This window comes from Toxorhynchites rutilus, chromosome 1, assembly GCF_029784135.1.
Source record: "Toxorhynchites rutilus septentrionalis strain SRP chromosome 1, ASM2978413v1, whole genome shotgun sequence".
Classification (NCBI taxonomy): domain Eukaryota; kingdom Metazoa; phylum Arthropoda; class Insecta; order Diptera; family Culicidae; genus Toxorhynchites; species Toxorhynchites rutilus.
Window position 1 is genome coordinate 1,289,763 of NC_073744.1, and position 24,152 is coordinate 1,313,914.

The following is a 24,152-nucleotide window of genomic DNA, read 5'->3' on the forward strand; positions in this document are numbered from 1 at the left end:
AGATAATCCCGTTATTTGGTTAGGATGGAAGTTTTCGGAGCCATTGGTTAACATAAACATTTTGTTTCTGGCACCGTTCTGATACGGTGATATTTACTCTCTGAGCTGTGGGACGAAACACGCTGTTAGCTATGTTCACTTCTGTTGCGGTTTTTTTCCTGAATCCGTCGTGTGCAATTCAATGATTAAACATAAACTAAAAAAACCTATAGTGGCCAGGACGAGGGAGAGCGGAGTATAATCGGAAGGGCGGGTGAAGGTTGATTTCCATATTAACGTATGCTTTAAAAAAGAACACAAAAGATAAATCAATAAAACAAATATTCCTCTTGAAATTACTTTTATTAAGCCTTCTACAAAAATGCTTCGACGTTATGCCTGGCTACCTTAAGGTAGTTGGTCGGGACCATAGCCATGGTCAATGAGAAGATCGATGTTGGCATGTTCTTCCGCTCTTATATTTTTTAAGTGAACCAGCTTCAGTGGGCTTTAGCGATTTTGTTTCAGACAAAGCATCCTGGACAACTGGACTGAATCACAATATGGTTTATTAGGCCGTTTCAAGCAGCAGGAAACCTAGTTAGGAGAACCCGGGGCAAGAGTGATTATTTTGCCTATTTCCATCTTTTACAATTATTTAACTACAGAACTTTGTTTTAAACAGATACTGCATATATCTCACATATTATCAGCCTGAACCTTAAATATGTTTTATTGGAAAACAGATAAATACTAACTGAGCTTCTTACAACTGCAATCTATATAAGAACGCACAGGCGCAAATTAACGAAATACCCTCAGTTTCTATATGTTTGCATGACTCCGCCCATAAATACAAATAGAATAATCATTTTTCTTCAACTTATTATATGAACTAATTTCAGTCGTACGCAGTTATTCCAATAAAAAATTAATTTGTTATCTCTCAACTTCCGGGGCAAAAGGAGCCATTATTACCGGGGTAAAAATGCCATAGTCGTAACCTCGAATTCGATCTGTCAAACGCAAATAGTGTAATCGTGGTTGTGTTTGTTGTGGTCATGGTTTGTAAATATGAACGAATTTCGTTCCGAAACCAGTGGCAGATGGAAACTATGATTGTTGCCGTACATTCTATAAATCTTGGAGACGAGCTGCGGAGGGATATAGTTTGCCCAGTAGAACATTGGCCAAATATGTGCAGAAGTTAGCCCGTTTTAAAACTGTGTTTTCTAAACAACAAAAGGAGTAACTCATGAGTCACATCATTAATATGCAGAAGTTATTTTATTTGGCTGACAACACACGACATCTCGAACCTAGAGTATAAAATCGCAGAGTGAATAATTTAGATAACTCTTTCGACAAAACATCCAAATTGGCCGGAGAAGATTGGCTTGCCGATTTTCGTGAACGCCACCAGAACTTGAGTTTGCGTTCTTTGGAACCACCGTGAATTTTACAGTACTTTTTTCATCAAAAATTATATTTTTATAAGATTGGCACTCTTGCTCCGTACTGGAAAAATACAAGCCAAAAGCATCGTTTTTGTAAATGAAACATTTTCATAGTAAACATAACTTTTGAACAATTTGGTGCATAGCTACACCTAAATAGAAGTATAAATGAACAAATCAGCAAATAAAATGGAAAAAATATAACAAAAGAGCATTCAAAAACGCGTATTAGCTTAGATTGGCACTCTTGCCCCGGGTTCCACTATTTATCTTATAATCTTGCGCCTAGTTGTAAAAATGCTGACGTTTCTAAACAATTTCGACAACATACGAGTATCTTAAATTCAAATCACATCCTGGCCAGCAAACGCAGAATTACGAAACATCAATGAAATAAAACGCACATTGTGCGTACGATTTCGAAAACAGTGTCTGTTATAATCCTAAGCACCCGTCATATCAGTAGGAGTAAAACGAGAGACAATTGAATGGATCCGAACGGAACCTTACGCACTGCCGCGCTCGTAGTAAAAACGTTCCTCACGTTCCACAGCGCGAGCATTGCACGGAGGTCAACCTTTTTTATCGTTCCGAAAGCGATACGACCCCGCCCACGCTTGTCAATCAAAGTGGCGATGCTAAGAAGGAAAAAAAAGAGAGACTGTATACCAAGAAGAGTTCATCAAAGCGCCAATAACCTGCTAAACATCATCATCACCATCGACATAGTTTCGGCACACTTGCCAAACAAACTCACAAATATGCAAATGACACTCGTTAATTTACGGTCCACGCTTTTACCGGCTTTGCTCTCTATTAGGACTCAGATCAGGTATTTTTTTTTGCTCGCTGTACATTTTCCTGGACGGACGGTACTTTTATATTAATGTTTTTGAAGATCATTTCACAGCTGCTATTAGTGAGTGGTACCCACTTTTCCGGGCAACATCACGCTCCGACAGTTGGACGTTGCCGTGAATAGGGAAGTGGGATGAAAAGTATCCTCCCATTTGTGGAGGCAAATCTTGCGGTTGGGTAATCCTGGTGTCCGCCCGTATAGCCTCAATTGGCCCGAGCACCTCTTGCTCTAATCCGAGCTTATACGGCTTTGCCTCCCGTGCCATGTGAATTATTTTAGCCGCTCCTGGTCGCCCATATCGCCCAACTGGAGTACATAAATGACCACTACTGGCACTGGCGTGAAGATGAGGTAGGGTCGTGTTGCGAAAGGATCATGTGCGGGTGATTGGTGGCAGGGGGAGAGCAGAAAGAAGCCACATTGTTAGCATACTTTTTGCAGTTGCTTAGTGGTTGGAGAGTGGGGGAAAAAGAAAACATTCGCTGTCATTTGCAATAGCGTTAGCGAATGCACTGTGTGAAGCAGTGTTTTTTCAGCGAATGTCGAAAACTTGAATGGAATATTTATTTGATAATATGATAAAATGCATTTTAACGTGTTAAAGCGAATGATAAATCGCTACTAATCGACAAAGGATTGTATGACTATATTGGCCGCATACTGCTTTCTTCTCAATTTTTATTCATTTGATGCATCGATAAACCTTACGTGAAAATAACTAAACCCGGGTGCTTATAATTTACCACTTTCTCCAGACAATTTAATTTAGTGCTTGTTCAGATCCATTGTTAATTTTTGGGAGTCTAATATAAACTGTTAACGACGAATCCCACACCCAGTACTTACGTTCGAAAGTATGTTTATTTTACGGCTTCAATTGGCTAAACCATTTTCCATCGTCTCTTGGGGGGGTTCGATTTCGTTTGGTTCGATTCAAAATGTTCTCTACGATCCCCCGCTTAGTCGTTTACAGCTTAAAATTGAACAATTTTGTTCAACTATACTCGACGTGTTATTGCAGTCTCAAGTACGGGAAATTGGCAATGCACCCATTGTCCATAGCATCTTGAACAGACACCGGACAGTGGGTAGTCGACAGTCGGAGAACGCTGTCTCCTCTAAGCTTGTTGCAAAATATAATGAGATCTTTTGAATCATCGGCTCAGACTGGCACAGTCAAAGATCATATCGTTGGTATAATTCGCAACAGCATGCGCTCTCAATGTGTGAAAAGGTAGGACGAGGATTACCGCCAACGCCAGTCAACGCGTATGCACTGTTGTTTGCTGAACAGATTCATCATCGGATCGCAATGCACGAAATAAATGCTTAAAATAAGATGCTTGCTTTTTTTTTGGAGTTCGCATTTGAAGGCGCCTCTCGAATGACGGCTCGCTTCTAGAGTTTTTTTTATATTCCTTTCGCTGCGGTTGAAAGATCAGCGGAAATGAGTCCGAGCAGAGTTTGAAAACAACGCGCTCGTTTGTTTACTGATTGCCTGGCTGCTGTGGACAAGGAAATCATATAAATTAGTTTAAATTTGCATCGAAGTTGACAGCAACTTCCTCCGAAATCGACCCCACTTCCTGTGGTAGCGATAAACTTATCAGCGTTAGAAATATATAACAACGAACAATAATTTTTTTCAATCAGACTGCAATGCGAAGTGAAGATTAAAAGCAAACATCTCGAAACTGAATCTCATTTACTTAGCCTTAGTCTAGAGATAAGATAATGACGTGTGTCACTTAGGTAATACCAATTTAGTTTGTGTTTATTAATGGCACATATTCAGGTGTATTCAATCAACTAATCCCCATTATCTCTGATTTCTTTTTATCCCCCACAGGCACAGCCTTTGCAGTGGAAGTTCATTTCGAGACGCCAGACAGTGGCTTCTTTCTCAAGCATTCTCCTCGCCAGAGCTCGGTGTCATCGTCCTCGAGCAAAGGGCGACCGAGCATCGATTCGGTCCTCTCGATAGACAGATTCACAGTCGTACAAACTAGTCAACCTGTATCGATTCGCGCCAGCTATGGCCCCTTCTCAACGAAACAAACAGTTCCAGCGAGGTATATCGTCCCAGATGTGCTTGAATCGTCTAGCGATTCCACACAGAACACCACCGCTGCGTTGATGGACCTCCAGCAGTCCAATCTTCACCTGGATATTTCGGCGCACTTAGTCAAGAACAGCATACCACGTGACTCGCCCGTGTTGAGGGTACTATTTCACGCCGGTGCCGATCCGGGAGGACACCTTCAGCGTCAGAAGATATGTGTTCTTCTGCATGCATCGATAGGCAACAAAACGCCTCTGAAAGGACGTTGCATGCCAGAAGGCGAGGATGGAGTTTGCGTAGCAGAAGTTGTTATTCCAGCCAACTGGTGGTCACCCTTGCCACCACCGGAGAAAGATGGGCGTCCGGCTGCGTTTCAAAAAAGCCCACAGCGAATGGTACAAGTCTCGTACAGTGTTTTTGAACCGCCGGCCCGAAGTCCTGAGATGTGCGAACCCAAGGTACAAATTCAACCATTGACACCGTTCGCAAAGGTTCCGCTTGTGCAGTCCCAAATGACCTACAAGGAGCTGCGGGCGGATGAAACACTGACCATGATGGTTCCCCAGCAGCCCCTCTATCCGCTGTCGAAGATTCATGTTCCAGTGTTTCTGCATCCGGAGCCGGGACAAAATGTTGCGGTTTTCATCGTGAGGTAGGTTTTGACAGAATTTAATCTCTGTCCCTCTAAACTGACAATCGTCTTTCCGATGGATTTTAGGGCACGCGTCAAAGCGGGAATGCGAATTCTAGGTGCCAGCGCATCGTCGGAGGAATGGAACGTTTCGGTTGAAAAGGAGAATACCAAACATACCGTGGCGAGAGTGACCGCTTTCCGGAAGGACCAAGATCCGGATAGTCCGGTTAGCACACCTGAAGACGTGAACGCGAATAGGTATGATGGATCTCTCTCCATTTTCTTGGAGTACATCATTCAAATCGTTATACATTTTTTTTCCCGCAGAGTTATGGAAGTATTTTCCTGGCTGCTGGAGGTGGCGAATGATACCAAAGACCACTGGGATGGTGGGAGGATCGTGTGGTCCGTGAGCTACGTGCACGATGGACCAATAGTTAAACATCTTTCCGCGGAAGTCTCCACTGCTCCTCACGAGGAGGGCAGAAAGAAGATTGTGGCCAAGCTTGACATACAGAAAGATGATATTCAGGCAGTGCTGCCGATTTCAAAGGTAGGGTTGATATGGGTTTCTAGTGAGCGCGAATCTAATGCATTTCTTACAGAATTGGGCGCTGATGAACACCGCAGTGTTGACCGGACGACAAGTATCCCAGGCTATGAAGGTGTTCATCGTTTCGCAGTCGGGAAAGGTAGCCGATGTGACATTGCAGAGTTCTTGTCAGGCTGAAGATGAGAGTGTCATAAAGGTATGCAACTCCAAATCAGCTGTTGTTCAAACGTGATTAAAAATATTGTTTTTCTAACAGGTTTCATCATCATGTAGTTCAGTCTACGTGGATGGTTCAGAGGCCCGAGGCTCTTCGAATGCATCCGTTCTAGTCAAATACGGAACGTACACAGGGTTGGCAAAGTTCACAGTGTGGATGCCAGAATTTCCGCTAGAAGTATCCGTGGCCGATTTTCGTCTATCGCAAATCAAAGGATGGAAGATACCTGATGATCACAATGCGTGAGTAATCATTGGCATTTGAAGTTGGCACAATCTCAATGACCAAACTCGTTTTCAGGAGCGCGAACAGCAAAATGCGTCGCAAGAAGCGGGCCTACAGCTGGGGCCATGCAGGAGTTGATTTTGCTAACGGCGTATCGTCAGAACGAAGTGTCTGTCGGGCACGATATCAGCAAAGCCCAGTTGAAGTTTACGCTCGTTTCTTGGCAACCGATCAGGACTCTGGTCGCATAAGCTATTTGATTTCCAGGCGAACTGGACTGAGAGTGACAGATTTGGTACAGCCTTTGCTGAGGGTTGCGGATCCAAAAATTGCTACTCTGAGAGGGCGAACACTGCAGGGAAGAGCAATGGGGAGAACTGATGTTCAGGTATAAAATTAGCACATTTCTTCAGAAAACACTTTGATTCTCATTGAGATCATCTAACAGGTACTTTCGCCAATCACTGGCCGAGTTATCGGTGCTCGTGAAGTTCGAGTTGGAAGCGATAAAGTCAGTATAAACAGATTGTTGGTACGCGTCGTCTCAGGGCTTCAGCTGTCGATTACCAGCGATAATGCGATTGAGAACGGTTACATTGCTGAAACGTCGGTTACCAGAAAGCTGACAGCCCAGTATCAAGAAGGGTTGCTGGATATTGATCTGGAGTTTTCAGATGGCTCAAGAACGCCGCTAAGGTATTCGCATAACGTATTGGGTCAAGAGCTGTCGTAATGGTATTTAATTTATTGCAGAGACATTTCGGTAGATGATTACTTCTTGCTGGTGGAAAGTTTGGACACGGATGTGGTTGCATTCGCTCCAATGCTAGCCTCGCATCATCCACGTGTGATTGCGGTTGGAGAGGGCAATGGCAATCTGCTGACGGTTACTCTATTGCTGTCCGAGGAATGTCGCCTCAGACGGAATATTCCGGTTGCGAAACAGGTACGTTAACGAGTGATTTTTGTCATGTCATTTTGCTGACACGGTTAGATGTTAAGTCTTTGCTAGGTGTGTAATTAAGTATTCAGACAAACATGTCTCAATGGAAAATTTTTGTAGTCTTGTAGAAAATTTTTGTTCGAAGCATTCCCATTTCCCCATACATTTGTTCTGTCCATTTGTGTGCGCTCCCGAACAGGGCTGTCAATAACGGGTAACTAATGCAGCCGCTAGAATAGAAACAATGAAGGGGGATAGCGAAAAGAGAATATTTGCGATGTAAACTCCACCCTTGCATAGTAAGAAGCTGTCGCTAGCGTATAAGTATTGTATCTTTGAGGAAAATTCTCAGAATCTTTCTGTGCCCTAAACAACAAAGGTCGCTTATTCTGCTCGTTTTGTGTTTTATGTTTCCCCTCGAGCTGTGAACGCTAGCGAATATTTCACTTGAGGTGCATCTGACATTGTAATTAACACAACCATTCGAACCGTTGCATCTCGAAATGATTCTACAAAACAACGCAAGCCATAAAACCTTTTCAGGGTCCCCGGAATTTTTTACTAAAGAGTTATTTATGAAATTTCGACGTATTCGCGAATAATATCCGAAATGATAAACTAACAAATTTCAAAAAATTAATATTGCGTAGTCCTACGTCCTAAGCGGTCGTGTCTCGGATACGGCCCCTCGATTTTTTCATCAATGGTATATTTTAGAGATGAAACGAATATCCGGTAACTTTCCGGTATCCGGCCAGCTTCGAGGCCGGATATTGGGCTCTTTCTTAGCTTTCTTAGTTTGTATTTACTATTCGTTTAATCACTAGTATATATGTGTAATTACTCATTTAAGGATTATGTTCTCTGAATTTGGAGTCATGCGTTTCCTAGTTTCCACGGCCTTTCAAAGGGTTAAGGTATGCCGCAAATATTTTTTAAATTTCAATTTTGATAAGTCACACGGAAACGTAATCGTTAGTAACTGCTTCAAACTCACTGTAGAATTTGCGTTTCATAGAAATCTCATTTCACAATTATATGTAAAACTTCTAATGCAGTCTAATGATTGGCCTTGAAATGTTCACGGCATCTTGGTACCGCTAGCCACTATTGGCTTTCCGAAACTTCGTCCTAGAAACTTCTCAGTTTGGAAATCAACGTTTTCAGTTTTCAAAATTTCGACTACTTTTTTGACGTTTATTTACATTTTTTATTTATTCATTTACAATGATTCAACGTCCCATTGAGATATTAGATCTGATTCAAAACTTTTCGTCAATAAACCCGATTCATGGCTGCAGTTCTCCAACTCCCGGCTGCACCGATTCTTGCCAAGGAAGGACATCGAAGAGCCGAAAATGCGAGCGAACCGTCAATTCTTTGTAGACATTCAATTTTTGTCCACCAATCCTGCAAATGCGCGTTTTCTGAAAATGTGATTTTCTTACGGAGTAATTTTATTTTTAGAATACCGAATGAATCCTCCAGATCTTGTATATTTCCATTGTAGCTGTAGAGTCCTGGAAATAGTACTGGTTATTTTATTTTGATCAAATCAATTTGTTCTGCATTCCAGTTCCCAATAAATCCATTATTTTGTTTCACTATTTTAAGTTTTGTTATCCCCTGCGTGTGTTTTCTTTAGATTTCATATCTTCTTTTGAAAAATGGAAGTTTCGACGCGTACCAACAAGCTGTTTATACTGACTTTATCGCTTCCAACTCGAACTTCACGAGCACCGATAACTCGGCCAGTGATTGGCGAAAGTACCTGTTAGATGATCTCAATGAGAATCAAAGTGTTTTCTGAAGAAATGTGCTAATTTTATACCTGAACATCAGTTCTCCCCATTGCTCTTCCCTGCAGTGTTCGCCCTCTCAGAGTAGCAATTTTTGGATCCGCAACCCTCAGCAAAGGCTGTACCAAATCGATGATTTACAGAATCTGTACCAACTTTGCTATGGTTTTATCGCAAGTCAAATTATGAAAATAACAGAATTCTGAATTCGTCTGAGCTTAGCCATATCCTTATCAGTTGAAGATCGGTGTGTTCGCTTACAATTGCAATTACATACAATCTAACACATTGTAAGATTATTCTCAAATTGAATAAACCTCTACAACGTTATGTGTGATTGACGTGATAGCCTAATATCTTAGCTAACATGTTTAAAATAGTTCTTTGTAACATAGGGGAAGCTGGCCCCAATCCGACCACTGGCCCTGAACCGACCACCCTATGGAATTTTTAGTGGCGTCAAATAGGATTGGGTGATCTTTATAAAAAGATCGATTTTGGTGGATCGATTTTCGGAACTGCGTAGGGATCGATTCCCTGATTCACTGACCAAAAAATCGAATGTCTTTTTTTCCAATTTATTTATTTACTTCGTGTTGTCTTTTCTTCAACCCTTAAACGGGTCGCGAGAACTAGGCATGTAATCAACACAAACTATGATACAACGACATGTTTACATGCTAAAATACACGAAACTTTTTTTTCAATACGCAAAACAATTAAAAACATTGAAAAAATTGGTGCCAATATAGGGCCCTATTCCAGAAAACGAGACGAGCAATTCGTTTCGTCTCGTCTCGTCTCGGCTTCAATCACTGTCGAGACGAGCAAAATATCACAATCCAGTAATTGAATTTTTTTATTTGGTAGACTGGAGAGACTTCTGTCACTTTTTCTCGGTATGATCAGTGATGTCAGATGTGAGGACATGTTTTTATTTTGAGAATATTTTTGACATTTTTAACATTGATCAAACGTTACTCTTTTCTCGGTGGCAAAATAGATGCTTCATTTGCCAAATCGATTAACTCCATTTTTTGAATATTATTAAATTTTAGTATCAAAGCACTTGATTTGCCCCTAACTGTATATATTCAAAACAAATTTCTTTAATAAAAAGTATTGTAGCGTTCTGTTATTGGGAGCTTTGCTACAATGATCCCGTTCCTGACTATAATTGAGATGCAAGAAAGCGTCTCGTGTATTCGCACACTTTTCGATACCGTTTGTTTATGCAGTGTGCTACGCGCACACATTGATGGTCACGCTATTCGCCCCAAGCGAGTTCTGTATATCAATGTGATTGATTATAGATGGATCCTGTAATCAAACACTGAATCAAATAACCAGTACTATTTCAAGGACTCTACAGTAGCATCCTGGAAACGCTTCTAACACAACATTGATGCTTTTCAAATTGGAAAAACTTCTGGGATTTAACAATGCCACAGGCTTGATCGTCGAATCAACAAAACCGAATCCTTTTCTAATTAGCTTGATCATCTCCATGGAAAAACCGCGATAAACATGCTTAAAAATGATCTTTTTCGCTGTCCATTGTTCTGATAGTTTCTTCTGCTGCTATTCCAACCTTAAAATTCAAGGGATCTTCAAATTGGCACGCCGTCGTTGTCCACTGCAGCGGTGTAGTTCTTATTAACGCCGTCTTGGTCTCCTGTCTGCGCGGTGCTGAGGTGTTCATCGTAGTGCTGCTCCACCTTTTGAATCACCTCGTTCGTTCGTCAAGATGCCTTCTTCCTAATTCTTGCACTTCCAAGCGAGGCTTTTTTCCCGAAAGAGATGTGTTTGCTGCCTTCGCTTCAGTCTGTATCGTTCCACGTTTTGTCGAATCGCTCGTTGCAGCACGACTGCGCGTGCTGCATCCTTCTCGTTCAGAAGCGCTCGGCACTCGTCGTCAAACGTTTGTTCCAGCATTCATCGAGGGGAGCAGCATCCAGATCGTATTCACACTCTCGCTGCGCGTAAAATTTTTCCTTATTGTGCTGTGGGCTGTGGACGTTAATAATGCTGATATTAAAGAAGTGGCCTCGCATCCTCAATCTGCATTCTTTCGTTTGGTTCGCCACCAGCCAATCACTTGTTTCTGCATCTCCCCCATCACGATGAAAGCTGTACCTAGATGGTATACCCACCTTGGAACGATCGCACCTTCGAACCTTTCCATCATCACCTGTTTCGCCGGAGGACCGGCGTGCACAGCTCTTTTTAGTGTCCCCGCTGGCACAACCGCCCCTAACATGGTGAACAGACGCTCAGACGCCCCCTTCTCTGTCAGCATACGACCAAGATCCCACCGGGGCTGGTTACCCGATCTTCACTATGGTTAGGAGTTACTGGACAGGAAGCTAAGGACCACTTATGGGGTCTATTTTATGCCTGCAGGTACGCGAAGTACCGATGGTACGCTTATCCCAGTCGTTTACCAACCAATCGTGATCGTTTGTTGGGCTATACTTGGTGTATTTTGAAAAAGTGTCAAATTCTTAACGGTATTTATATTTTATCAGAGAGTTGATGAAAATATTTAGCTAACGAGGGATAATTCTTTAAATGAGTCATGAAATCTGATAACTTAGTTGCGCTCCTAATAGTTTACATTACAATTTTTGCATTCATTCAACATTCTTCCATATTTTCTCTCACCTTATAATAATAATCATCCATTCCGATCTCTCCCTAGGTTGGGCCCCTGGTGAGTGCCGTCGCATCAGTACAAGTGGACTTCAGTTCCGTCGACGTTGGTACCCGGCCGGACACGGTTCAGAATGACGGTATAGCCGGTCGAGATCGTAAGCCCGGACGAGAACTAAGTGATTTGGCTGATATTTTGATAGGTATTCCGCTCAAGGATGACAACAGTCAGGAACCGGTGGCCCTGCAGCCGTCGCGACAACATCGCGGTGGTATCCCGGGATACACAAACAACAAGAGCATGGTCTACGCCGACGCGAACTCGCTGGAGATCGGAATGTATGTACTGCTGGCAGCTTTCTGTCTAGCGATTGGGGTCTTTGTCATTTCATGCGTAGTTTACGCGTCCAAGTTCAGGCCGGTGTCGATTGATGTGACGGGGGAGGCCAGTGTGCGGGATGGAATGGGCAATGCTTCGGTGCTGGGGGGCAAAGGCACCGAATCCACTACCAATGCTCACGATTGGGTGTGGCTGGGACGCGCTACTGTGGATCGGTCAACCAACGGACATGAACTAGGTGGAAACAATAGAGGTAAGTTGTGGAAATATAAATCAAGGTTGCGATTCAAAACGAGATATTTCAAGCAGATTCACGAATGCATATCATCAATAACCCGATGAGCTCCAAATATGGCGACGCGGAAGAGAGTATTGTTCAGGTGAATAGTTTTGACAATCCAAATCACATCCAACTGCCGTCGAGTACTGTAGGGGAGCCAAATGGTGCCGTCAACACATGTACTTACGTTAAGAGAGAACGTAGAAGCCGAATCTTAAAGTGAGTGAAATGATTTGAACCAAAATATATAATTTAGAAAGCAATGGCATATTTCAGTGAAAACGATAAAGCACCACCTCTTCCTCCACATGGCGTTCCTGTCGTCGATGGAATAGACTATCGTCCGCCGGTTCCACCTCACAGAAGCATGGGTGTGACTGCCAATCCCATCACTAGGGTAAATTGTCTTGAAATTATATTCGTGATAGTTAAACAATAATGTTTTCTTCTTTGTTCAGCCTCAGGAACCGATGATTCAGATGCGAAACCCAAGGCCACGTCTTCATCCCCGTTATGCTCGCAACAGCAGCGGCAACTGCTCTGCCACTAATCCAGCATTTGAGATACAACTCCACGGAAATCCTTCGCAACGTAATCTTAATTTCACTCAGCAGCAAATAAACGCTGCTTTGTTCAATAACAGTGTTCCTCAGTACTCGGTTCAGCCCATTGTTCGGCCAACAACCAAGTCTCCACACGCATTTGAGAACATGGGATTCTCGGTGGCTTCCCAGCAACCAATGGCAGGTCCCTCCAGCAAAAGAAATACGGACGATTTGCACATGGCCGAACGTTTGGTACAACAGTGCGCTCAGAAATCGGCATTCAAGTTTGACACCATCAACAATCAGTCAAACAGCAGAAGTCCACCGACGGTGGTGGTCCTCGGAAATAGTAATCCAGTAGCGGGATGTAGTATTAGGGAATGTTCACCTATCAGGGTGGAGACAACCGCAGAAATCAGTCCAATGCCGGTGGCAGAGAAAAGGCGTTCCCATGGGGAGGAGTGCGCGCACGAAGCCAAAACACTTGACTCCAACTCGGACGATAACGGAGGCTTCGTGACGCCACCGAACGAACAGCCCCAGAAGCAGCAGATAAAGTCAAAGATCCCTGCGCCTCCGCAGCCACTGAAGCACAGCAAACCGACGGTCGTTGGCAATCCGATGTTCGCAAACACACCCGACAGCGAACTTGGGCCCGGCGAAAGTCTCGGCCTGGACGACTTAGATATGGATTACGAACAAATTATGCATTATTTTGACAATTTGAAGGTAGGACATTAAATTGAGGTTTCAGCGAGTTTGAGTGGATGTTTTTCTGTTTCAGGAATCGAATGCCTGAGTGCAAGAGATCATTGCAAAGATCCGCGAGATATTGTCATCGTTCCAGCAGCAGTACCGGAACGTGGCAATATCGCCCGTCAGCAGTCCGACGTGCATTCCCGGAATCAATGACCCGAACTTCGAGCACTTCTTCGAACATCTGAGCGAGTCGTACGCCTAAGATGCGACCCGCGTTTCGTTCAATGTTCCAGTTCTTCGTACTCTTTGGTTCCCCAAAACTCATCCACTGAAATAACAATATCGGTCATTCATCAGTTTCGTCGCCCTGACGCAAGACATCATCAATCAATGTGTTGCCACCGAATGCAGGTTCCGGTAGAGTCTGGCTTAGATAATGTTTCGTATCGTATTATGAATGGATCTCATTTCGCCATTATTTGTTCCTGCGAAAGAACGAAAACTAAACGAAATATGTTTGAAGTTGAAGAAGAAAAGCGTCTTTGCAGTGATCGTTTGAAGCGAACAAAGTTTTCAGAACTAACAGAACAAACAAGGAGAAAAAATAAATCTCTAGTTGAGATACGTAGGTAAATTAAAAGCGAAAATTATACACCTCTGCGCAAGATGAAAATATTGTGTACAGTGTCCGGCACCCAATTGTGGTATTACATGAGAAACATTCACTGAAATATTCGTATGATTGTGTTTTGTGACGTAATAGTAAGCAAAATCAAGCATGTAAGCATAAACAAGCGAACAAGTATTTAAAATGCAACATTTACTTTGGCTTAATCGTAATGTAAGATAAACCTACAGTGGCATTTCTTACTCCGTTTCTAGCGAGAATTAAACTTTTTTTTTAATTTTCGGAAGTTCTTCTGAGCAGGGTGGCCACCCATTCGGGAAAAAGTTGGGAATCAAAACCCATCGGGAAAAAGACGGGAAGTCGTGTTTTTTTGGCGTTCTAATATGGTGCTGGATGTGTTTTAGTGTTTTGTTTTCATCGAGATTTGTTTCTGTCTTACTCGCACTGCCTTCACTCAAATGATACTTTGGGCCTTATTTCCGTGTACTCGGAAACGTGAACGCGAAAACAATGAGAAATGAGTACATCATTATTAAAGATTACACGCAACTGTAAACATTTCATGCTCTCGTTTGTGTAAACAGAGCGATTCCTTGTACTCATCGTAGTAGCCGATGGCATTTCTTTTTCGAAACAACTCGTCCACTACTCGTGGATAAACAAATCAAAATACAACTGACGTTTCCCTTAGAAACGACTTTGGAATCTCCACTTTCTACATGAAGTTCATTTTTACACTTCACGATATGTGGAAACGGGAGTAGGTGCAAAGAAGTGAAGTGAGATGTAAGTGTAGTGGGAACGTAAGTGTAAGTGGATACGGGAATAAGGCGTGCGCTAAATGTCAGTAGTGTCTATAATGTTTTGTGCGGCATCATCGTCAGTTGAATCGTTTTTGTGTGAATATCAAACAGAGTCTCCGATGGCTCCTTTTCTTTTCGATGACCTAACGAAACTTATAAGTGCTGTTATGGAGGAAATTATGAAGCCCGAAAGAATGAAAGTGAAATCTAAACCACTTGTCGAACTTGAACTCACAGTACAAAAGTACCCGCTGCTTGCATTTATTTTGCTATGCCGATTTCCCCAGGCTCCAGCGATCATTCCTCAATCGTTGCGCAATCATCACTGAGTGAATTTCCGAGCGGCGCTCGCTTATATAGCGATTATTGTGATTTCAATAGCCTGTTTTGAAAGCAATTTTAGAGCTATTGAAACAAGTTTTTGGATAACAAAGTGACAAACATATAACGCGTGGACTTTTTATCTTTCGAATGAAAGTTATTCGTTCGTTGTGCTGCCATCGCTTGCTCACTCGAAACTATTATTTCTAAATAAGGATGGCTTTTTCATATGAAATAAGTTGGAAACGGGCAGAAGCGAATGCATTAGTTGCTTGCTCGTTATTGACGATACGGGTAGGTAAACACATAAATAGGCAGGACAAATGTATGGGAAAATGGAAATGCTCCGAGTTTTCAATGATTTTAGCGGTTTAACGATTAGAGGATTGTGATGTATAGCATTTCAAACAAATCTTAGGGAATTTCCGATTCGATTGGTATAGTATCGGAAATTGGTATAGTGCTTCTTACTTCGTGTTATTTACTTCATCTAGTCTCATATGCTCGTATTCCTGCTAAGCATTTTTGTCCAGCGTTATTTCAACAAGATAGATTTATAGTTAATAAAATAACTAAGCACAAGTTATTACTTTGAATGAAAATCTGAACAAATCTACATACCTTACTGAGTTACATAATGAGTTTTAAAACATGATTGCTTTTTTTTTAAATTCTGATTGTTCAGACTAATTACTTAATTTGACTTACATTAAATTAATTGTAGGATTTCGATTGAAAGAAGAGTCGTATTATGGACTGATCATAGAGAGTATCCGGAACATGCTCAAAATCTATTTGGATGTAATCAATAAGGTTCTTATCAGTTATTCTAATAAATGACACTTTTCGAATTCTGAGTAAATAGAGGTGGGGTGGATTTGATACGTTTTGAAGCGCTTCAGGTCCAAGGCGCACTTACATAAAAAAAATCCTGTCCGTATCTTCTGAAGCCTACATCCAGCCCAAAATCTGTTGCTGAGACCGTCGAACTTTTTGTCACATGCGGAACTTGGAAACCATAAAGTAAACATATTTTTGCAATTGTGGTTAAAAAAAACAATTTCAACTAATGACACAATATTATTAAATTTTCATTATTGGGAGTCGGGAGTTCCGTGAAATCATGCGAAAAAGGCAGGGAAAAAGTCGAGAAAAATGCGGGAATTCGAAAAATTGAAATTGAGTGGCCACTCTGTTCTGAGAGAATTTGTTGGAACCTGTTGGTCAGGATGGATACATAAGCGAAAATATATGAACTGATCAACAGAATAGAAATTGCACTCAAACATCCCTCACACATACACACAGGTTGGACACGCTTCTGGTGCTGCTTATATTTCGTAGGAATCGGGCAGGATCTTTGGCAAGCAGTTCCGCTGATGGGCAGTCGTATTGAGCAAAGTGGAACTCACTGTATTATAATTTATTCAAACAACAATAAATCAAATTAACACTCTAGTCATTCATTTAAACAAATTTAAGAAAACAATTAAATGGTAATTAACGCAAAAGTATATATTATGAAATACAGTTATTAAGGTTAAGTTGGAGACAGTGTATAGGAGATAAACTCACACATACCTTATAAATTATAATTGAAGCTTTAAAACACAAAAATGAAACATTTTATACATATATATATCGATTACCCAAGGCAAATCCTGCACACAATTGGCAACTGTTTTGTGAGAGTTCGTTAAAGCATTAAACTTATTAAACTGCTTCATATTATAATGAGAAGAGAGAATAGAACATGCAAATGCAAAGAAAGAAGCTTGTAAATTGATCATTAACATATCAGATTGATATGCTATTTTAAATTCTGTACATAGCATTCGATATCGTGGCAGAAAACAAGATTTGCACTCTGTTGAGCTTACTGTTTTGACTTTTTTTTCTGTCGTGTCGAGCTGAACAGGTATAGTGATTTCAAGATTAAATTTTAAGTAAATATCTGCCATAACAATGCTGTAACATCAAGCCACACACATCTGTCTGTACGGAAAATGATACCAAAAATTAGTTTGTTAAGAAATCGTTAGGCTTAGAAGCAGCAGCGGCAGAAAGGTAAGCAGGATTTCATTGATGCTAGAAGAAAGGCAAGAGGATAAAAATTAAATAATCTAAAAATGCAAATCGGTGTTCATTGTGCGACTTTAAACAAGAAAAGTATGGAAATAACTCATGTACCTATTACTCATTGAAAAGATGTACTCATTTTTGTTCGTATCAGTTAGTAGTTTTGTTTTGTTTTTTTTTTATTTGGAACAATATTCGTTACGATCAAACCACCAGCAGGGATGCAACGACATTCCCAGTAGTAGCCCATATATCGTCTCTGCTGGATTCGATCATAATGTTTGGAGAAAACATTCGTTTGTTTCAGTTGCGTCAAAAGAGTTTTTGTCTTGTTAGAAATGTTTTTGTTCGTATCTACACACATACTCACAGATATCGCATACTCGAGATTTGGGGCTATATGTAAACAGCTACGCTGAGAGACAAATCATTACCGCAAAACTATAAGAAAACTATTATAAAAATATATTCTATCTTCTACTCGATAGCGCGGTTTTCGCTTATACTCTCTCATCCTTCCTCCTCTCCGGCAATTGTCCTTTCTCTAACCAAGCTAAAGAGTGGTTCCAACACAAAGGTTCATACGCAGATTGCGGAGAAAATCTGGAGAATAGGTGTCTAGCTGGCAACGTAAGCAAAAGTCGAACAAGAGTGTAGTCATTCAGACGAAGCTTTCCGGATTATCAACGCGTCGCCAATTTTTCCAATATAACACAGTAACACAACCAAAATGACCAGCTAAAAATATATATTGTTTATAAATGAGCTTGATTATACACGTAATCCGCAGATATCAGACTAACGAAGAGTAATACAACAAAGTGACAAACAAACTAATGCATCTACATATATAGAAAAATTTAAAGCAAATGGATACAAAAAAAAACAAAAATATGCAAATATTTTGTATTCGATATAACGTTATGGAGATATGATTTCTAGAACTATTTATACAACCAGACGACAAGAAGCATGGCCAGAAATGTAGGGAAAAACTACGAGATTAGTAATGCAAGCCGAAAATCACAAACAGCAAACGTGTTTAGAATAGTCGAAGCGCAGAACAAATATATCTTTTTTTTTCAAATAGTTAGTGAGTCGTAGAACAACAAATCGAAAACTATTAAATGAAGGGGAAAGGATTAGCTTCGCGGCAAATGGGAGAGTAATAACCTACACGAACCCAGAAACAAACGAAAATGCGTTATATTATACATAAATTAAAAGAACCTATATATAAAATGCTGAACACAGAAACCTGCTTGAGAAACAAACATTGTGAACCAAATCAATAAAATTATTAAACGCATATATCGCTGTTGTAAGCTCCCAGAATGCAAAACAATAAAATGTAAGCTCTATACATGCGAATATATACATATAACACTACAAGAAAACCGCAATTACTACGAACCAAACCAGTTTTACAAAAAAACGTGTGATTCTTCCAACGTATGAACGCTTCTCAAAACCTGTCGAATTCTATTGCTTAACGTTTCTTTGTGGGCTTAAGTGCTTAACTGTCAATTATCGATGCCTTTGTTATCTCCCTGTCCATTTAACCCGAGCTATTGACAACGCACACCCAGATTCAGGTCTCTTTTTGGGCTGATAACATTTGATTTCATTTTGCATGATTTACAAAAACAGAAAAGAAAGTGAATGTGAATGCTTCAAAATTTCGAAACGAGAAAAATGGTAAATGTATCCCTTTAAAAATGCGAACCTCCTCTCCATACAGTGATTTTGTTATAATTGAACTAAACTCCCGAAGAAAGCTTTGTCTTTCGGGGAGAGCCAAACCTACAGTTGCTTTTTGTTGACTAATTGTATCGATTAATTTATACGTAAACAGATTTTATGAACCAGTTTTCAAACTATTTCCCGTTCCGCCCCCCACCAATCAATATCTCAGTGAACCCAGTGATACCTGAGTCTAAGAAATCTTCCAGAAGTCGACAATTGCAAACACTTGTTGAACCATTCTTGTTTTTTTTGTTTTCCGTGAACTAATTTTCTCGTGAGTGTTTAAATTGATACAGTTACCACCGATACCGAGCGAGACCCGAGTGAATAGCATTAGTCAAACCCATGCAATCATCCAAATTTCGGAGGAAACATAAAGTATTTCGTTTTTTAGAGTGCAAATGCAACAACAAAAATAAAATAACAAAAAAAAAAAAAGAAAAGAACAAACCAAATTGAAAGCATTAATGTCAGATATGTATTAGCGGCGACATTAAATGCATATACTAAAACAATTGCATACGAACCCTCAAACTCTCGGAATGAAGAAAAATAGAAAAAAAGTTATATACGCGAAAAAAAAGAACAAAATGAATGGTGAAAAAAAAAATGAAACACGATGCGATCGACGAAAGGAAGAAATCCGTGCATGAAACGACATTATTATTATTATTATATTATTATTATTTAAATAAATTATTTGAATGAATACAAAATATAAACAAATAAACGAGAAATTATTTGTAACTGTAAAAATAAACAAAAAGTGCTTATATCCGCGGTTCTTTGCACAAATTTCAAGAGTAGAATGGAAAGAAATCCGATACCATATATAAAAAAAATAAAAATGTTAAAAAGTTATAAGCAATGTTATGTTATAAGAAATGATCCAAGAATGATAGATCAGCAACTTTTCATCTAAGGAATGAATTCAGATGCCGTAAGTGACGCAACGCCCAACCGCAGTTTGAATTGTCATACATTCAATAGATCTTTGCAAGGTTGAACCCGTCAACATTCAGACACGGAAATCTCGTGTGTTTCAATTTTAAAAAAATATTTGAAGATGAAACGGATATCCGATAACCATCCGGTATCCGCCCTATTCGACCAATGTTTGCTATCCGACCGGATACCGGATATTAAAAAATCCAATAATTTCTCATTTTTTTATTCCATTCGTTTATTAATTCAGGTTCATTAGCATTTTAGCTATAACAGAATTTTAATCGTGTATATGTTAATTGTCTTATCGTATCTATAATTTGTACATGATATAGTAGCCATTACCAGGCGTAAGAGTATTCATTCTATATCATTGCAAATGATACATTACACATTTGCCATTTTCAGGCGTAAGAGGCGTAAGACTATTGCTGCAATTTGTCGCTGTTACTGCATATATTTGGGCTACTATGACAACCATTGCAACATTACCACCAAACGACGTGCAACAAAGCATAAACCGACAAAACAAATTGATGATGATGATGATGTTGAATTTAAGAGGCTTTAAACTTTTCAGTTCATTCGCCTCTAAAACAAATTCTTCACTCTATGAGGCTAAATAGTCCTCTTTATTCCGCGCGGCGAATGAGGTGAGATGGATCAAGTCACTGCTTTCCCGTAGGCGAATGCCGTGACAATAGTTTATCTCTAGGTGAGATTTGAAGTCGTGTCCTCATATGCTATCGACTCGGGTATCAAAAAGAAGTTGAAAAGTAAGGTAGCTTCCACAATAGAGCGAGGAACTTTGCTATCTCACGTCACTCGCCGCGTTGAATAAGGGGGAGTTTGTCAGAGTGTTTTGACAATCAAAGCATGTTGCAAGTCAGCACACTATGATCATCAAGACGAAAAATACCATGTCACTTGATGTAATGCAAGTTTGCACATTTACCAGGGTGCATTTGTTTACGTTGAGCTACTTGAATACCATTCTAATATAAAATACTAAAACTTCGAGGAGAGAGATTGTTCAAGCTTTGGTCAATTATATATTCTTAAATGATTTGCTATCGCATGTTCGACATAGAGTTTCCTTCAATAAATACAAGAAACAACAACCGGAATTAAAATTGAATCTTTGCTCGATGAAGATAAAATGCAATCATCAATTCGTTACGGACAATTTTACCGCCTATTTAATCGGTCAAAGCGTATTGACGAAGCTCAGTAACAGGCATAGTGTTGCATCGTACCGCGTCAGTCACCATTTTACCAAGATTTTTGTCAATAGGAAGTGACTAACGTGGCTCGTCAGTTGTCAGTGATATTGATGAAACTGTGCAGTGCATCAGGATGGCTCATATTGGGTTGTCCGGAAAGTTCGTGCAGATTTTTGGCAGAACCAAAGATAATTTTTATATGCATGCATATATTCATTCAATTTTGTATGCACAGTGATAATCCACAAGCTTTTGCCATCTCACGCTGCCTTAAAATTCTGCCATCTTAGAGGTGATTTTTTCAGATGACTTCCAAAAAAATGGTACCAAAAATTGTCTCCAAATGTCTTTACAATAATATTGAAGTAAACCAAAAAAATCAATTAACTTAATTTTGAGGAATGTTTGATAGATTATTCAGTGTTTATTCTAATTGATATTATTATATAAGGCATTCCAAGGACCCTTTGCGATCGTTTGTCTGCTTTCAGCCACCACAGCAAGGAACTTTACTTGTCTTGTACTGTGTGCAACAATGTATCAGTTCACATCTTTTCTAAACGAATTTCAATGTCTAGTGAACTTGCTCACGAATCAAAACAGTGCTCCTATGAATAATAGATACCGGTGCTCTGTACAAAAAAAGCTGTCACCCTTGCTTAAGGAAAGACTTGACGGAGAACTCCATGTATTGTGACACTGTGAAAATATAAAGAGTATTGTTATGCATGTCCTAACAGGAAGACAAAGACACCTAACTAATTATTTTTGACGTAGGACTACGTCTTTCATTTCTATACCGGGGTGTAAAATCAAAGTTTCGAAAACGAAAGCGTTACGCCGGAGACCGAGATTTTGAGCGTTAATAGCTCCTAAACAACTGAACGAAATGGTATGATAAACACTTCATTCGAAAGATAAAATGTCTACGCGTTCTATACTTGTTACTTTTTGATCCAAAAACTTGTTTCAATAGTCTTAAAATTGCTTTCAAAACAGGCTATTGAAATCACCAATCGGTATATAAGCGAGCGCCGCTCGGAAATCCACTCAGTTCTAATTGAACAGCGATTGGAGCATGTTGTCGCTGTTGTGGTGAAGCTCTTCGTTTATCATGAAAGCGCGGATGAACGGTGTCACCAAGAGCCTGTTTGTGCACTCAGGCCAGAAGGGAATCCATCAGGAGGAGAGTGATGCCACAAACGGCTCCCCGGGAAGATCTCGAAGCAGCCGCTACACACACACACATACACGCGCGGAATTCTTTCCGTTTGGATGCCATTCAGCATCGAGAAAGATCCGGAAAGATCTAATCATTTCTGGAAAATAATCTGCCAGTTCCTCTGGGAATTTAAAAATACATTCATGTGAAAGAGTTTATTTGAATGTTTTCTATCCATGTAACACTGTGACCAAATATGTTTCAAGCAAGTGCTATTAACAGATGGTTATCGAGTTAGCATTAACCACTGGTGGGCTTCCAGTATCGAGGAAAATGCGGAAATATCTAATCATTGCCTGAAAATAATCTGCCAGTTCCTCTGGGAAATTAAAATTACATTCATGTGAAAGAGTTTATTTTAATGTTTTCTATCCATGTAACACTGTGACCAAATATGTTTCAAGCAAGTGCTATTAACAGATGGTTATCGAGTTAGCATTAACCACTAGTGGGCTTCCAGTATCGAGGAAAATGCGGAAATATCTAATCGTTACTGAAAATAATCTGCCAGTTCCTCTGGGAAATTAAAATTACATTCATGTGAAAGAGTTTATTTTAATGTTTTCTATCCATTTAACACTGTGACCAAATACATTTGGTTTTGTGATTTTTCAATCAATCGCAATTAACAGGATAGCTTCTGAAGATTATTCTTCCCCATCAGTAGGATATTTCCGTATCCAATATTGGATGCATAAAACCTTGTGCCTCCAACGTAACGCTCTCGTTTTCGAAGTCCCCCAAATATTCATTCATTCAGAATGAATTCAGATTCAACTTCAAACAAATGATCTCTAAATCAACGATAGTCCTACGTCACCCTTGCGGTTATACCATAGATATAACCCACTTCCTGTTTTTTGATACGTTCGAAAACAAGGACTGCATTTTGGGGACATTCACGAATCGCTGCCCTTTGAAATCTCGTCCCGTTGTACCACCCGGTGAGCTACCCGTTACCCAACACCTAAAATCCACGTAAGAATCGTGATAAGGTGCGGCACTAATTTCCTTCATAAGCCAAAATCCGTTACAAGCGCTAATTACCGTAATATGCTCTGATGGAACATAAGAGAAAAATGTGAGCTGAGGAGGAGATGTGATATTGCACTGGTCTTTTTTTAAACGTCGTTACTCGTTACTTTTAAACCTCGTTAATTGGAAAATCCCCGTAAAAAAACCACGTTAATTGGAAAATTCGTGTAAAAAACCGCGTTAATTGGAAAATCTGCGTAAAAAAAACCTGGTTGTATTCATCTTGTCCATCTTTCATAATCTCAAAAGTTATGTAAACATTTTTATGCGGTTGATAGGGACCGTATAAAAAAAGTTTCCTTAAGAAAATAACCCAAATCCTAATGATTCCATTCGTGATCAACATTGGTTTTTTTTCTCTTTAATAAGCTGCCACTTGCGCAGATCATAAAATCAACACTTTTGCTCCTTTCTATAAGCTCCTACTGACACCTTAAAATAAACATAACAAAACTGTGAATGTGAATTAGCAGACACAGTCCCTGTGTATAGCGATGAAATGCATATCAAAGATAGAAAAACGAAAATAAATGACCGATGACTTCAACATCCTGCACAAAAAGAGTTTCACAAAACAAAAATCACACGGGAGTTTTCACGCATTTTTTTTTGGGGCGATCGTACAAAAAAAATCGCAGAAAAAAACCGCACAAAAAGAGGTTTTACTCTATTGACGTTTATTTTCTTCAAAAGTGTTGAAATATCGGAGTTCTCTATGTGGTATACCTATCTCTACGGAAATGCGTCAATTTGACACGATCGTAATGTAGACAAAGTTTTGAGTAAACATGAAAACACCAACAATATATGAATTATATATAGGAATGTAGGGTAACTCGAGGTGAGTTGGACATTTAGACTACCCCTTTATCTTAAAAAGTACGGCTCAACTTGGATGTTTTATAA

At 40.0% G+C, this 24,152-nt stretch overlaps 1 protein-coding gene across 2 annotated transcripts in view; it reads left to right on the forward strand.

Annotated features, from left to right (window-relative positions):
- The window catches only part of LOC129766631 (transmembrane protein 132C), a 110,944-nt gene extending 91,348 nt beyond the window's left edge, over positions 1 to 19,596 (forward strand). Inside the window, exons 2-15 of one of the 2 annotated variants that reach the window (XM_055767211.1) lie at positions 4,145 to 5,009; positions 5,076 to 5,249; positions 5,319 to 5,544; positions 5,597 to 5,740; positions 5,801 to 6,003; positions 6,062 to 6,374; positions 6,435 to 6,682; positions 6,740 to 6,932; positions 11,430 to 11,520; positions 11,584 to 11,973; positions 12,030 to 12,219; positions 12,277 to 12,397; positions 12,459 to 13,274; positions 13,330 to 19,596. In XM_055767211.1, coding sequence (XP_055623186.1) covers positions 4,145 to 5,009; positions 5,076 to 5,249; positions 5,319 to 5,544; positions 5,597 to 5,740; positions 5,801 to 6,003; positions 6,062 to 6,374; positions 6,435 to 6,682; positions 6,740 to 6,932; positions 11,430 to 11,520; positions 11,584 to 11,973; positions 12,030 to 12,219; positions 12,277 to 12,397; positions 12,459 to 13,274; positions 13,330 to 13,344 — 3,989 coding nt within the window. In that variant the 3' untranslated portion in view covers positions 13,345 to 19,596. Of the gene's footprint in view, positions 1 to 4,144; positions 5,010 to 5,075; positions 5,250 to 5,318; positions 5,545 to 5,596; positions 5,741 to 5,800; positions 6,004 to 6,061; positions 6,375 to 6,434; positions 6,683 to 6,739; positions 6,933 to 11,429; positions 11,974 to 12,029; positions 12,220 to 12,276; positions 12,398 to 12,458; positions 13,275 to 13,329 lie in introns of both variants that reach the window. The other variant, XM_055767207.1, reaches the window with a different exon arrangement.
- The last annotated feature ends 4,556 nt before the right edge of the window (positions 19,597 to 24,152 follow it).